The following is a 16,914-nucleotide window of genomic DNA, read 5'->3' as shown; positions in this document are numbered from 1 at the left end:
AAGGTCAGTTCAATATGAGTGAATCATGACTCCAGTGGGCTGTTCATGAATGCAGCTGTCATTAAATATACAGCTGGAGTGGTCATTTTATACTTGCATGCTTCATGATAATGATGAAACAGTGCAATGTTGGAATAGACTTGATGGGCTGAACAGCCTAATTCTGCTCCAATGTGTTATGATCTTCGGTCTTATGGACAACTAATACTTGAAGTAGTACAGGCATCAGTGACAATGCAAGTTACAGGTGAAAACCAGAATCTACTCCTCAGCATTTCTGTGATTTGGGATGTCTCTGGTTAAGTTCCATTGTGGATTTATAGGGTGTTGTTGATTCAAAGTAGAAAACGGAATGTTACATCATATCAAGCACTACTGCGTCTGTTTAATGTTAGCAGCTGTGTCTTAACATGCTGTCTTTGAACTCAGGAATTCCCCATCCCAAATTTTACAGGTTTTGTTCCTCTCCTTCCTTGAGAAACTTTAGAATTCCCAGCTTTTGATCCAAAAGGTGTTTTTCATTTGATGTCAAAGTTTGTTTTTTGTTTAAGCCATTTGGATGTTTTGCACAAGTTTGGACAAGATATAAATGTGAGTGGTTGTCTGGAATGCAAAGGATGACTTTAACTCTGGAAAATTTGGATGTCTACCTCTAAGACTTTTAATACTAACTACTCTGATAAAAACTTCTATTTCTCTAATGCTATTAATGTAGGAAAGCATCACAAGGGAATTCACTGAGAGGTATCAAACAATAAATCATTCTGGCCTATATATTGCCATATTATGCCAGAATAAGCTTAATGGTCTGCTCTATGTTCTAAGTTGTTTTATTGGCCAGAAATTCAGTAGGACCAGCACCGTAAATATGGCTTTGGGAGAAGGATAGGGTTGGATATTTTCTGTATGCGTGTTAGATTTTGTCTATCCCCAAAGAATTTTCCACCATCTGGACTGTTGGCGAGATCAATATGGAATACTACACATGTCCGGCCTTCCCGCATAAGGAAGGATAAAGGTCCCTGAATGACAGTTCTGTCATGTGAGGACTGGGACTATACCTTGAGGTTAGAACAATGAAAGGTGATATGATTGAGCTGTACATAATTCTTAAGGAGCTTGACAGGGCAGATGAAGAGTTGATGGTAGGGTTTTTAAAACCAGGGGTCCCATTGTCTCAAAGTAAGGGATTGGATAATCAGAACAGAAATTAGATGGCATTTCTCACCTAGTGGGTGCTGAACCATTGGAATTTGCTCTCTGAGGGCTCAGGAGGCTCAGGCAATGAGTATACTCTGAACATATCAGTACATTTGAAATTATTGGGGAAATTTTAGGTTACTGTAGACAAATAGTTAAAGATCAGCAATGGTCTTTTTGAATGACAGGGCTGGTTGAATGGCTTTTATTATGTTTCAATCCATAAAATCAGCTATCCCTACATGACCACCCAAACCCACAAGAATAATGGGAGCAGCCACATGAGAGTATAATCACACCATGCTGATTTCTCAATGTTTCACCATTCCTTTATTGCCACTGGGTTTAAATTACCCAAGACCATTATGCAATTATCTATACTGGAAAGACTACAGGGGTTCAAAAAAGGTAGTTCACGTTACTTTCTCAAGGCCAGTAAGGGATGGGCACTTGCCAGTAGTGAAACTGGAATTTTAAAAATCTCCTGTATAAGAATCCACATGAATGTCAATTAAATTATGCCAATTATAGCGTAGCATAGGCATTACAGTGCTTTCACTTCACATTGTGCTATAAACTTGATTTCAACCGTGGAACAATCTGAGCTCAATGTTATAACTGAATAACAAAAGCAAGTGTTTGTAGTTGCAGAATTACAGAAATTTAGCAGTTGTCTTTTTGTTTCGCTGCATTATACACTTTAACTTAGTGGAGAACATTTTCTGGACCAGGAATGATAGGAACCTCAGGAGCCAAAGATAACATATGAAGTTGATTTCAGAAATGATAAACCAAAATGAATGCCAAGCAATTGATCTGACCCTGATACTGAGCTTCCTGGGCATGGAGTTGTGTGTCAGGTTGTTGTCCATCTGCTCTTCCTGACCTTTAGTTAACTCTCTGCATGTGATTGAAATGTAGTTGATGTTTTGACTTTGATTTTGTATGTCTCAGTCATATTTCTGCAGCCTAACTGGTTGATTGAAGGATTGTATTGGAGTCGGTTCTGTCTTCTCACACTTCCAATCTCATTTACTGAAGGCCAAGAAGATCAGGTGAACTCAAATCTGTAGAGGATCCATTGCAGCTCCTGTATCATCATGCTTGCTTGAAAATCCAGTCCAATAACCTCATATTTGGCAGTTTCTACTAATACTGCCCTCTTCAGTAAGGAATGAATAATTTTAATTTTAATTTGATACATAACTTGTATTTATTTGCTTCCTATGGATAGGGGAATCAAGGGATATGGGGACAAGGCAGGAACCGGGTATTGATAGTAGATGATCAGCTATGATCTCAAAATGGCGGTGCAGGCTCGAAAGGCCGAAAGGTCTACTTCTGCACCTATTGTCTATATAGAGTTTTGTAAAACAATGATCTGTAAGATTATTTGTACTCTCATCAAAGAGTTCAAATTATTTGGAGAGACCTTGTAACAGATGAAAAGAAGTGTCCTTTTTGTTCAATATTGTCCCTTTGCTGCAGCTGCTGCCTAAAAAGACCTGTTGCTAGTGGCATTTTGGCAAGAGCTTACCAAAATGAAAGGCTGTCAGATGAATGGCAAATACTATAATTTAACAAATTGACAAATACTCGAGCCTTCATTTAAAGGCTTCTTGTGTTTAGAGTCTTGCAGTTTTATTTTGCCAAATTGATATTTGCAGATTTATCGGACTAGGCAGAATAATAGTTCAACGCAGATTAGATGGACCAAGGGGCGTGTTTCTGTGCTGTAGTGTTCTACGACTCTTAGTGCTACCATGACCTACCCATACAGCTGAGCCAATAGTCTGTGTGCCCCTCTAGCAAAGTGATTAGATGCTATTGCAGCTCAGGTTGTCAGTGTTTGAAGTTCATTTCTGATGCCTTCTGTCAGGAATTTGTTCGTCGTCCTCATGAACACTTGGGTTTCTTCCAGTTGCTCCAGTTTCCTCACACTTTCCAAAGATGTATTGGTTAATTGGTCATTGTAAATTGTCGTTGTGTTTAGACTAGGGTTAAGTAGGTGAATTACTGTGCAGTGTGACTCTGTGGGCTGGAAGAGCCTGTTCCTTGCTATATCTCTAAATATATAAAAATAAATGAGAGTGTACAAGGAAAGTGGCATGGCTGGATAGTTGCATGATAGCCAAAGGACTCTCATCCATGCAGTCTGATTGATTCTGTCTCTACATGTGAAGCATGAAGTCAGGAATTTGTCAGTCCTCCGGCACCCAGTCATCATCTTGATAGTGGATATGCCTCAACATAAGAGAGCAAATACTGCAGTCATTTTTATTTCCCCACAAGAATGAACAATCTGCTTCTGACATATCTAGTTGTTGTTTCCTCAAGGTGTCCTTTAAACTGTATCTGGAAGCAGCAGCAAGATTTAAACAGAAGGAGATAATGTACTGCCTGCCCTGATTTTGATGAGTACAGATGTCAACAACTGAGTCTTAAATTTAATATTATCCATTAGGAACTGAAGGGTGCAAATGTTGTCGGAATGTATTGCGGGCCTTGTTATTTTTGTTTGAAATTGCTAAGGTATTTGAATAACAGTAATGTGCTATCCATAAATTTAGTTTTACTGTAATTTAGTATAAAGATGACATCTACAGCACGTGGAAATAAAATAGCCAGTACTTACTTTAGTCAAAGATTACATGGAATTTCCAGCACATGATAGGCCACCTAGCTTTGCTGCAGTATTCCACATGAACCTCTTCTTCTTGCCCAATCAGCATAGCCTTTCATTTCTTTCTCCCTTATGAAAGAGGAAGGTTGATCAATATCATTTTATTTGAAGACTATAATACCATGGCATTTTTCTTGGCTTACTGAGAGGATCAATAAATTGTGGCACTGGTAGGTTGGGTGTTCTGAATATCAGTTGTGTAATAGGAGGTGCTGATTATGGGTGCTTAATTATCTGATTTGGAAGGCAAAGAAAAGGAGGTCAGAAGCTGTCTGACAATTCCTGTGCAATTCCTACCAAATGAGAACCTTGTGCTTGATCGCTCTCTTGACAGCCAGGTAATGATGGATGTCTTTTTATGAAGGCACCTCTTGAATTTTTCATTGTGTGTAAAACGTAGAGTCATTGGTTTGGTTTCATTTCAAGTGCACAGCATAGCAAGTAGCTATTGATTGTAAACCTTAGAAGCCAAGTAATTCTCTTGTCTTTCAGGTCAATGAAGTAGAGCTGGACTTCCTTGTTTTTAACTGCAGAAAGTGCAGTAGTATTCCTCAACCTGCTTATGAGAGCAGGTCCACATGCGCAGTCCAACCATGATGGAAGAGGATATTGAAGTGGCCATCAAAGTAGTGGTTGTTGGCAACGGGGCCGTGGGTAAATCGAGCATGATACAGCGATACTGCAAAGGTATTTTCACCAAGGATTACAAGAAAACCATTGGGGTGGACTTTCTGGAAAGACAGATTCAGTGAGTAAACAGTTGTATTGTAACATATAATTGTCTCTTGCCAAAAGTGAAATATTACATATTTCAGGAATTTGAAATAAAATCATGGAAATACTCATAAGGTTATAGTCTATCTATTGAGAGAATTCATGTTCATATACTAATGAAAAGTCCTTACCTATATTTCTCTGCAAATACTACTGGACCTTGTGGAGTATTTATCCTATATTGTTTTTTTTAAATTAAGGATGGCCCCTTTGTCAATTCTAAAGCATCCTGTGTGCTGTAACACAGGCAATTGATAATTTAGGCTAGGCATTTTTTTGTTTTTGCCTTGATAAAAATGGTGCCAAATCATGCTGAACAATTGAATGTTTTACTGATTTGGGGCTTCTTTCTTATATTCTGTCACCCTCCTGAGCAGCACCCTCTGTGGTCCAAATTACAACTGATCTGAGTGACGTTACTTCAACAAACTGTGCCTCTCTACTAATTTTCTTGGTCGTTGAGTGTGATAATAGTTACCTTTCATAGTATAAAGGTCACAACAAATTACAGTATAAGTCACTCAAGGCTGACACTACAATAGCATTAACAAATTCTACTATTGGTTTTTCAGTATTGCGTGAGTAAACAGGGAATTTAATACGTCCATCCTCCACTTCACAACACACTCCTTTGCTTCCAAATTAGTTTTAACCTTTATCAAATCTCTTAATTTGGTTCAATTTGACTTGACATATGTACTCTTATCTTTATTGCCCGGCGTACATTCCTTTGTTTCAAGAACTTGGAGGGCAATTACATCACAGGCAAAGTATAGATTCCAGCTACATCTACATCCTTAGCTTTCCTTCAATCCCATAGCCTGCACTGTCCCACAGAACTGTCTGAATTCAACTAGCTAAGTCAAACACGTCTTCTGAGTGAAGACACAGGAAATCAAATATTGTCATTAACTTCCCCCTGGCTTTTGTTGTGTCATTATTTAATCTAGCCTTTCATCCCCACTTGTAACTAAAGAAAATTCAAATTTTTAATGACCCATTTGATTTAGGGGCTATTCCTCAGCTCCTCCACCCCAGTCAAGGTTGTCTACTAAACTCTATTGCACTTCTGTAATCCCCACTGGAAACCTTGTTCATGTTTATTTACATCTGTATACTGGGTTTCACCCAATTCTATCTAGTTTTTTTGTCCACTATCAACTCTGACTTATTCAGATCACAACCTTATGGATTTCTTCTTGCATGTGTGTAATACATCCATTCTCAGTGACCTGCATTGAATTCCCTTTGATCCATTGCATTGCTGTGCTTAACTTCAATTTAATTAATGGTCTCATCTCTATCTCTTCAACCTTTTCAGTTCCTTTTAACTCTTAGATCTGGTCTTGTGCAGATTCCTATGATAGTGGCATGTCTGACCCAATGGAGTTTACCTCTGTGAACTGTCATCCTTTGTATTTTCTCTTCATTTTTAACAACTGAGTCAAAATACATCAATTCTGCAAGCTTTTGTTTGTATCACGGGTATGTTGCACCATGATTTCATCATCTCCTTTCTAAAATTCCTTTTGGCACACCCAGTTTAATGTAGAACATGTCTTTAAGTGTTAGATCATATTCATCCCCAATGATTCAGCTATATTCCTTCACAATAACTGATTATTTCAAACCTCAAACATTTGAGCCTTGTGCAGTAGTAGAATTGGCAGGAGCACCAGAAACAATAGCATTATGAAGTTCAAAAGGAGTTTTCACCTCAAGGTGCCTATTCTGTCTTGCCAATTATTTTAATACTCTGCTTCCAACAAAGGTTCTACATTTTCTCTTCCAAACATTTTTAAAATTCATCATGCATTTTTCCATGCTCTGCATTCCTGACAGAATAAGTCACAGAGTAGCAGTTGACCACATCTTCTCTGGCACTGGCTGTTTCTCAAAAATGGCAGCATGGTAGTGTAATAGTTAGCAAAGCACTATTACAGTCCAAGCTGTAAGACTGGGTTCAATTCCCGCTGTTGTCTTTAAGTAGTTTGTATGTTCTCCCTGTGACTGCTTGGAATTAAAGATTAAAACTGAAACAGTGTCTATCTGTTAGCACTCACAGAAAGTTCAGAATTAGAATCAGCTTCACCGTTCATTGATCATGATTGATTTTGTCCTAACTTCACTTTTATGCCTGATTTTTTTCATATCCTTTATTCCTTTAAAGAGTTGAATAAACCTGATGTCTTAGCACCCACAGTCCTCTGTCATGAAGAATTACAATAAAATTACAGCAAACTCTGCAAAGGAAATTCTTATCTCATTCCTAAATAATAAATGCCATATCCCAATACCCCACTCCATTGCTGCTGAGAAACAAACAACCTTGCCAACCTCTCTGTGATATTGTCTCTCGTTCTTCTGAATTCTGGTGAGTCGTTACAAATGATCATCTTCTCAGAAACAATCCACTCATCCTAGAAGTCGGTCTGATGAATCTTCAGTGCAGGGGTCATGTGTGATACACTTGTCTTATGCCTTTAGTTGATCTTTTTACATATTTTGAGTTAATTATGTACATTTGAGATACATCACCTTTAATTTTGCTATTTTTCCTTGAATTGATTTTGTTAACTGATGTTTCCACTGACACTTTATTATCACTGTAACTATTAATCTGTATTGTAGCTTTTCTCCTTTTTTAATTTCATAACCTTTCCCTTACTTGAACCATGTGCCCATTTTGTGCCTTTTTAACTGCTTTACAACTCTTAACTTTGCTGCCTTGGGCATCTAGAAGACTCATGCAATGTCATTGTCTCTTCAAGAAAATTTCAAGAAAATCTCTTCAAGAAAAATTCTAATGTTGCTTCAGTACCATTTCTACATAGATGAGATGCTTATACAAACAGTCTTCTGACTGAAGCAGACCAGTAGTAAAATGTTGATGTAATGGTACTGGTGCAACTTCTGTTTCAGCAAGTCGGTGTGCGATGGAGGATCTTTCTGGATGGACTACAGTTGTGACAGTGGAAGGATTTGTAAGGCATTGGTCAAACCGCACTTGGAGTATTGTGAGCAATATTAGAACCCTTCTCTAATAAAGGATGTGCAAGATTAGGAGAGTGTCCTAAGGAGATTCATGAGAATGGTCCCAGAATGAAAGGGTTAATGTATGAGGAATGTTTAATGACTCTGGGCCACACCAAAACTAATCTGAATTTCACGCACATCTGCTCTCACCCCATCTGCCCGCAACCCCACTTGGGATAGAGTTCTCTTTGTCCTCACCTACCACCCCACCAGCCTCTGGGTCCGACATATAACTTTCCATAACTTCCGCCACCTCCAACGGGATCCCACTACCAAGCACAGCTTTCCCTCTCCCCCTCTTTCTGCTTTCCGCAGGGATCGCTCCCTATGCGATTCCCTTGCCCATTCGTCCCCCCCATCCCTTCCCACTGATCTCCCTCCTGGCACTTATCCTTATAAGCGGAACAAGTGCTACACCTGCCGTTACACTTCTTCTCTCACCACCATTCAGCACCCCAGACAGTCCTTACAGGTGAGGCGGCACTTCACTGCTGTGGTATACTGCATCAGGTGCTCCCAGTGCGGCCTTTTGTATATTGGTGAGATCAGATGCAGACTGGGAGACTGATTCGCTGAACACCTACACTCTGCCAGAGAAAGCAGGATCTCCCAGTGGCCACGCATTTTAATTCCACGTCCCATTCCCATTCTGATATGTCTATCCATGGCCTCCTCTACTGTCAAGATGAAGCCACACTCGGGTTGGAGGAACAACACCTTATATTCCGTCTGGGTAGCCTCCAACCTGATGGCATGAACATTGATTTCTCTAACTTCTATTAATGCCCCTCCTCCCCTTCTTACCCCATCCCTTATTTATTTATTTACTCCCCGCTCCTTGTTTTCTCTCTCTGCCCCTCTCACAATCACTCTTTGTCTGTTCTCCATCCCCCTCTGCTGCTTCCCTCCCCCTTTCTTTCTCCTTAGGCTTCCCATCCCATGATCCTTTTCCTTCTCCAGCTCTGTATCCCTTTTGCCAATCACCTTTCCAGCTCTTAGCTTCACCCCTTCCCCTCCTGTCTTCTCCTATCACTTCAGATTTCCCCCTCCCCTCCTACTTTCAAATATCTTACTATCTTTTCTTTCAGTTAGTCCTGACGAAGGGTCTTGAGCCAAAACGTTGGCTGTACTTCTTCCTATAGATGCTGCCTGGTCTGCTGTGTTCCACCAGCATTTTGTGTGTGTTGCTTGAATTTCCAGCATCTGCAGATTTCCTCGTGTTTGCTAGTCTGAATGTCCTGTGTTTGGCCCATATCTATCAAAATCCTACCCCTCCATGTACCTATCCAAGTGCTTCTTAAGTAATACCATTGTACCTGACTGAACCACTTCCTATGGCGGTTTATTCCATGTATTCACCACCCTCTGTGTTGTCCCTTTTAAATCTTTCCCCACTTACCATAAATCTATTTCCTTCCAAGTTTTGGATTCCCCAACCCTGGGGAAAATATTGTCACCATCCACCTTATGCCTCTCATAATTTTAAACATTTCTACTTGATCACCCTGTGTTCCAAGAAATAAAGACTGAGCCTGGCCAACCTCTCCCAAGAATTCAAGCCTCCTAGTCTTAGCAACAACCTCAAATCTTTTCTACAAGCACTGTGAAGGTCATGTTTTTTGACTTCTCCAGTGTGTTCAACACCATCTGCCCTACTCTGCTGGGTGAGAAGCTGACAGTGATGCAGGTGGATGCTTCCCTGGTGTCATAGATTATTGATTACCTGATTGGCAGACCACAGTACGTGTGCTTGCAACACTGTGTGTCAGACAGAGTGGTCAGCAGCACTGGGGCTCCACAGGGGACTGTCCTGTCTCCCTTTCTCTTCACCATCTACACCTTGGACTTCAACTACAACACAGAGTCTTGCCATCTTCAGAAGTTTTCTGATGACTCTGTCATAGTTGGATGCATCAGCATGGGAGAAGCTGAGTACAGGGCTACAGTGGGAAACTTTGTCACATAGTGCGAGCAGAATCATCTGCAGCTTAATGTGAAAAAGACAAAGGAGCTGATGGTGGACCTGAGGAGGGCTAAGGCACCGGTGACCCCTGTTTCCATCCAAGGGGTCAGTGTGGACATAGTGGAGGATTACAAATACCTGGGGATACTAATGGACAATAAACTGGACTGGTCAAAGAACATTGAGGCTGTCTACAAGAAGGGTCAGAGCTGTTTCTTTTTCCTGAGGAGACTGAGGTCCTTTAACATCTGCCGGACGATGCTGAGGATGTTTTGCGAGGCTGTGGTGGCCAGTGCTATGTTGTGTGCTGGGGCAGCAGACACCAACAGAATCAACAAACTCATTTGTAAGGCCAGTGAAGTTGTGGGGTTGGAACTGGACTCTCTGACAGTGGTGTCTGAAAAGAGGATGCTGTCCAATTTGCATGCCATCTTGGACAATGACTCCTATCCACTCCATAATGTACTGGTTAGGCACAGGAGTACATTCAGCCGGAGACTCATTCCACCAAGATGTAACACTGAGCGTCATAGGAAGTCATTCCTACCTTTGGCCATCAAATTTTACAACTCCTCCCTCGGAGTGTCAAGACACCCTGAGCCAATAGGCTAGTCCTGGACTTATTTCCACTTGGCATGATTAACTTGTTATTTAATTATTCATGGTTTTATATTGCTATATTTCTTTACTATTCTTGGTTGGTGCAGCTGTAACGAAACCCAATTTTCCTTGGGATCAATAAAGTATGTCTGTCTGTCATTCTTTCCAGTTTAAGCACATCATTCCTAGTACAGGATAACTACCACCTATACAAAACAACCTCACCAATGACTTGTGCAACTTCAACAACATGTCTCAGATCCTTCAGTCCGTGTCTTGACTGATGAAAGCCAGCATGCCAAATGCCTATTTCACCTTGCGCCAGCATGCTAAATACCTATTTCACCACCTTGTCTACCTGTCGCACTGCTTCTTTTAGGAAGGTAACACAATTAAAATGGATAGGGCCAGCAAATAGAAGCAGGCCAAAGAAGACAATCACGAAATAGCAGTCTTGCGTATCTGATATTCTTATTGGTGGCAAACAGCTGTTCTTGAGATCTTGCAGCACTATCTGTAATTAAGCATAGTTAAATAAAATGAAGACTCCATTAAATGCTAAGTTTTCACGTGGACTACAGTTAGCATCTAATTTCAGGTTTTGAAGGCATGGTTAGATCTGAAGTTGTGCGTTTCTCTTTCAGAGTTAATGATGAGGATGTCAGATTAATGTTATGGGATACAGCAGGTCAAGAGGAATTTGATGCCATCACAAAAGCTTACTATAGAGGTGAGTTTAGTCACTCTTAATGGGAATTGTAAATCAATATCAATTACAGTTCTTGATTGGTATATTATTTAAATTGTATTCAATCCTGTTTATAGAATTAGGCGAAATCATGAATATTTTGTGAAAATTCTTGACTGCATCTATACTTTCATTTGAAAACTTTTCTTAATGCCTAGTTAAAGATGACCAGAAAATATTGTCGTAGATGGTAACAATATATCCTGTTAATACAGCATATGGGCTTGAGAGCAATACACACAAATGCTTGAGGAACTCGGTAGGTAAGGCAGTATAATGGAAATAAATTAGCTGTCCTGCTGAAGGTTCTCAGCTCAAAAAGTTGACTGTTTAAACATTTCTATAGTTGTTGCCTGACTTGCTGAGTTCCTCCAGCACTGTGTGTGTAGTACTGGATTTCCAGCATCTGCAGAATCTCTTGTGTATAGATGAGCTTGAGGGTTGATCCATCTGCATGACAAAATACTTAATTTCAATGGTGTGAGCCAAAGCTGTTTTAAGAAAAAAAATAGCTGTTTAAAGTTTAATTTTGACCTCTAAAGACTACAACTTTCAATATTTCAACTAAGTTGTGCTTAAATTCTCTTTTTCTCTCTCATTCCTTCTAACTTCCCCCCCTCCACCACTCACCCTGTCAATGTGTGTCTGTCTCTCTGTCTTGCCCCCACTCTTGAATTCATGTACCAGCAGAGTGAGGTATTTTTCCTGATCCTTATTAAGTGCTGTCCAATGTTATCATTAAGATACAATTGTAAATTGTGCACCAGAATACTGTAACGCTAGAAAATCGTGGAAGAGCAAGACCTGTTTTAAAAAAAAGCACGTATTGGTGTTTCTGTGTTTAGTGCAGTGAAAATCACCTATAGTAATGAGTGACAAACCCTTCATTTCCATCTTTGATTTAGTCTCTATTAAATCAAGTTTTTTCTCTCTCACACCCTAACATCTTCATTGATGGTGTTTTAATCTACATTGTCTTAAGTCCAAGAGACACAGACTTGAGCAGATATGCTAGATAGCTGTTTTAGCTATTTACTGTCAGATGTGACTGGATCACATTAAGTGCAATCCAGCCCTGTTCGAAGATTATAATGGAATACAAAGATAACCCACAACTTATTTCCTCTGCTGCGAATCATTATCTTAAGTCCTCCTTCCCTCTTTCTGCTATCATTGTTATTACTCCCTCCCAACAAGTGCAGGAATTCTTGGATTTCTTCATCACAAAAATTGAGACCAGCTGTTTGGCTCTACTTGCATCTTCCCTTCCTTCCAGCAATGCATCACACCAAAGTACAAAGGTTCCACCCATCCCTGGCACCATTTCCCTATTTTTCTTTAATTTTAATTGTATTAATCTGGAGTAACAATTATTTCATTCTTCTTTACACATCTGTACTAGAAATAACATTGATATCTTAAACATTAAAAAATCTTGAACCGTTAATTGTTATGCTTATCAGCTTGGCTTGTCAAAGGGAACATCCTCCTGCTCTCTCAACACTGGTTCACCACCCAACTTCTCTGCATTGTTATCACATTAGCTATTATATTAATAGTTCCATTTCTTCAGAAAGTGCAACATTTTTCCAATTTTACTGTCATAGTCAGTCTCTCTAAAAACCAACTCTTGAAACATCCATGACTGCAAACCATCCTGCCTTACATTTCTGCCCCAGGACTACATTCTTCCAAACTTCTGGCCACATTTTGCAGAACTTGTTTAAATTTCTTCAGTTGGATTGTTATCCAGTTGTGATGCAGAAGCTGCTCATAAGGTCACACATGTCAACCTAAATGCTAGCAGGAAGGCTAACCCCTGTATTTTCCAAATAATTATTTTGCCTCTTCTATGTTGTTCCACTTTTGCCCAGCTGTATGGGACAGCACTGATTCCACTCTTTTCAATCTATCAGTAGCTTCTAAATGACCAATGGAGTCCCCTCTTTCTCTGGTTGTTGCTTTACCTGATCTCAATGAACTATCATTGCAACCCTATGTCCACTTACCCATCCAACATGCTGCCAAATTGTATTGTCTGAGAATATTCTGTTAGTTTCCACATGGACATATTCTGCTTGTTTCCACATTGACAACATTCAGCTCTCCCTCACCTCACTTGAACCCCTTCCTTTTATTTAAAGCATCAGATTGAAATCTAGTACTGGACAAGATAAAATTTCCTCTGTTTTTATTAAGAAATCCAATGTCATTGTGATTCATCAGGTTACAAAATGTTGTTTTATAATCACCAATATTTTCTTTCTGGCTGAAGCAGAATTTCCAATTTGTACAAAAACAAAACACTGGAAGAATCATTCATCATCTGTGGAAGTGAAATTAGATGTGAATACTCTGCATTAGGACTAAGTGGGAACAGAATATATTGTCTCACAAAATGTTGGAGGAACTCAGTATGTCAGGGATGCTGTCTGACCTGCTGAGTTCCTCCAGCATTTTTTTGTGTTATTCTGGAATTCCAGTATCTACCAAATCTCTTGTGTTTAGGAAAAATTGTCAGTGTACCTGTAGCAGGATGGAGGAGGGTGGGAAAGGGGCTGATAAGAATTAGGTGAAATAATATGGGATGAGGATGATGGGCAGATAGAAACAGTGGGAGAGATGGGGTGAGACAGGCTCATACCTGGCAGGTGAAATTAGATGGGTAGGGGATAATGGGTAGATGGAACCTGAGCACAAGGGTCAATCTGATGTTTTGACTGGCATAATATCAATCATTTATGCACCACAAATCATGTTATTTCTTTCTCATGTCTCTTTGTATGGTAACCCAGCAAACACTGTTGTGCATTTAATATTTCAATAATATTGATTGAGAAATTTTGTATACATATGGTTTGATTTAGTGTTCTTTGTTTACATAATTCATTGTGGGTTACATGTAAGAAGTACATGGATGCCATACATCATGACATCATATGTGCCTGCCTTGCTTAAAGTAAAAATGAAGTATACGTTTATCCCTGGGTTCCTCGTGTTTTTCTTTTAGTTTTAGAGTGGCAAAATATAAGTGGTGACAAGTAAGTTTTAAAATGAACCTTGAGATGACTACCTGTTGAAGCATAGTGAGATGTTCAAGTTTAAAATAAAAAGTGCAGTATGTTTATTTTTCAAGAAGGGAAAAATGGCCAGTTTTTTTTTCAGTAAAAGGGCAACACATGCTTCTTCGGGAAGTTACAGAAATAGTTGAGTTTTTTTAAAAATGGAAGATGATGGACAAATTCACAGGTTCATAAACAGAGTATCGGGTGATAATAATCATAAATATAAAAGAAAGCAGAAAGGTAGCTATGTCAGAAAAATAGATGCTTCGATTTCACAACAAATAACTGGATGTTATATACTGAGTGAATAGAACAGTATTTTAAAGCCAATGGAATAGCTGATGAGAAACGAGTGCTGGTTTGGCTGTGTGCTTTGGGTGGAAAGCATTTTGTGGACATGATTGGCTAAGACAACTATAACCTGATTAGAGATCTATCCACAATTTGCATGCTACATCCCTTGTAATAGAGTCAACCGAAAGCAAATTAAGAAAGCTACTAGATGATGCCACAGCAGTGTTCAAGGATGGTGTTGGAAAACTCTGATGTTTTAAGGGTAAAAATAGTGTTAACTGAAAAAGCCACACATAAGTTTTGCAAAGCCTATCCCGGTTCCTTATACCATCCATAATGAAGTACCCAGACAGCTAAATTGCATGGAGGCTGAAGGAATTCTTTCCAAGGTTGAGTGGAGCCCAATGCCAATGGTCCCTATGGCCAGGAAGAATTGGTCTTTCAGGATTTTTGGTGTTTTTTAAGGTCACCATCAACCCAGTACTGAAAGTAGATCAATACCCTCTGCCCAGGACTGAGGATGCCTTTGCAAACCTTTCAGGAGGAAAACACTTTAGCAAAATGGACTTAGCTGAGGCCTACTTACAGATGGAGATGGAAGAAGAGTCCAAAGTGTTTCTCACCATAAACACTCACAAAGGGCTTTATCTCTGTGATAGGCTTATTTTTGGAGTAGCATCTGCACTCTAGTTGAAAGCTATGGACCAGGTGCTGCAAGGCTACCCAGGCACTCAGTATCACCTGGAATACATCATTTTACTGGTGGGGACAAAAAAGAACATCTCCAAAATGTCAAGACAATGTTAAAAAGATTAGACATTTATGGGCTTGGAGCATGACACAACAAGTGTGAATTCTTTAAACCAAGTATCACTTACCATAGATGCACAAGGATTATCCAAGTTGCTGAGAAAATCCAAGCAGTGGTAGATGCCCCAAGGTGAAAAGACGTGTCATAGTTCCAGTCCTTTTTAGGATTTGTCAATTACTATAACAGGTTCCTGCCAAACCAGGCTGCTGTGCTCCAGTCCTTGAACTTCATTACTATAGATAGGGAAGAAATAGCAATGGCCAAAGCAGTATGAGATGGCTTTCAAAAAGGTGAAGGAAATGGTGATGTCAGACATTATACTCACATTATGGTCCACATTGTCCAGTGAAGTTTGCCTGTGATGCTCCATCTTAAAGTATAGTTGCAGTAATGTCGCATGTTAAGAGTGATGGAAGTGAACGCCTCGTAGCCTTTGCATCATGTTCCCTTACTGCTGCAGAGAAAAATTGCGCACAGATTGACAGGCCTTGAGTATGGTTTGGGGTGTAAAACGTTAGTGAGTTTACCCTCATTACTGACCATCAACCGCTAGTGTCCATTTTCAATCCACAGAAAGGTGTTCCACTAACAGCAGCAGCACAAATGCAGAGATGGCTCTATTTCTTAGAGGATACAATTACAAATTCAAGAGGATGACAAATCATGGAAATGCTAGCAACACACACAAAATGCTGGAGAAACTCAGCAGGCATGGCAGCATCTATGGAAAAAAGTACAGTCACCGTTTCTGGCCGAGACCCTTCAGCAGACTCCTGAGGAAGTAGAGGCGCTTTTGTGCTTTCTTCACAATAATATTTGAATATGAGTCCAGAACAGGTCATCTGAGATGGTGACACCCAGAAATTTAAAGTTACTGACCCTCTCTATCTCTAATCCTCCAAGGATTACTGACTCATGAAGTCAACAGTCAGTTCTTTGGTCTTAATGACATTGAGTAAGAAGTTGTTGTTACACCACTCAGCCAAGTTCACCCCCTTTGCTTCAGCCCACAACAGTTGTGTCATCAGCAAACTTGTATATGATGTTGGAACTGTACTCAGCCGCACAGTATTAGGTGTAAAGTGAGTAGAGCAGGGGACTAAGTATATATCCCTGCGGTGCTCCTGAGCTGATGGAGACTGTGGAGTAGATGTTTTTGCCAATTTGAATTGACTGGGGTCTACAAGTGAGGAAATGCAGGATTCAAATGCACAAGGCAGTATTAAGGCCTAGGTCTTGGAGTTTAATGATTAGTTTTGAGATTTCAGTGACATTGGAAACGGTTCAAAGAAGATTCACAAGAATGATTCCAGGAATGAAAGGGTTACTGTAAGAGGAAAGCCTGGCAGCTCTTGGGCTGTATTCCCAGGAGTTCAGGAGAATGGGGGGGGGAGGGGGAATCTCATAGAAACATTCCTAATGTTAAAAGGCCTGAACAGATTAGATATGGCAAAGTTGTTTCTCATGATAGGGGATTCTAGGACACGAGGGCATGACTTCAGGATTGAAGGACATCCTTTTGGAACTGAGATGCAGAGAAATTACTTTAGTCAGAGGGTGGTAAATCTGTGGAATTAGTTGCCACGAGTGGCTGTGATGGCCAAGTCACTGGGTGTATTTAAGGCAGAGATAGATAGATCTTGATTAGCCAGGGTATCAAAGGGTATGGGGAGAAGGCAGGGGAGTGGGGATGACTGGAAGAAATAGATCAGCCCATGATTGAATGGCGGAGCAGACTTA

The 16,914-nt window shown here is 40.0% G+C and overlaps 1 protein-coding gene across 4 annotated transcripts in view; it reads left to right on the top strand.

Moving 5' to 3' along the window:
* Positions 1 to 16,914, top strand: part of rab23 (RAB23, member RAS oncogene family) — a 75,883-nt gene that overhangs the window by 17,812 nt on the left and 41,157 nt on the right. For all 4 annotated transcript variants that reach the window (XR_009514408.1, XM_059982269.1, XM_059982268.1 and 1 more), the window contains exons 2-3: positions 4,376 to 4,631; positions 10,901 to 10,986. Coding sequence is in view for 3 of the 4 variants with exons in the window: in XM_059982269.1 (XP_059838252.1) it covers positions 4,462 to 4,631; positions 10,901 to 10,986 (256 nt within the window). In the remaining variant the exon portion in view is untranslated. The remainder of the gene's footprint in view (positions 1 to 4,375; positions 4,632 to 10,900; positions 10,987 to 16,914) is intronic.

The sequence above is a fragment of the Hypanus sabinus genome, chromosome 10 (genome assembly GCF_030144855.1).
Source record: "Hypanus sabinus isolate sHypSab1 chromosome 10, sHypSab1.hap1, whole genome shotgun sequence".
Lineage (NCBI taxonomy): Eukaryota > Metazoa > Chordata > Chondrichthyes > Myliobatiformes > Dasyatidae > Hypanus > Hypanus sabinus.
The sequence above is the reverse complement of the archived record's forward strand: the minus strand, read 5'-3'. Positions and strand labels throughout refer to the sequence as shown.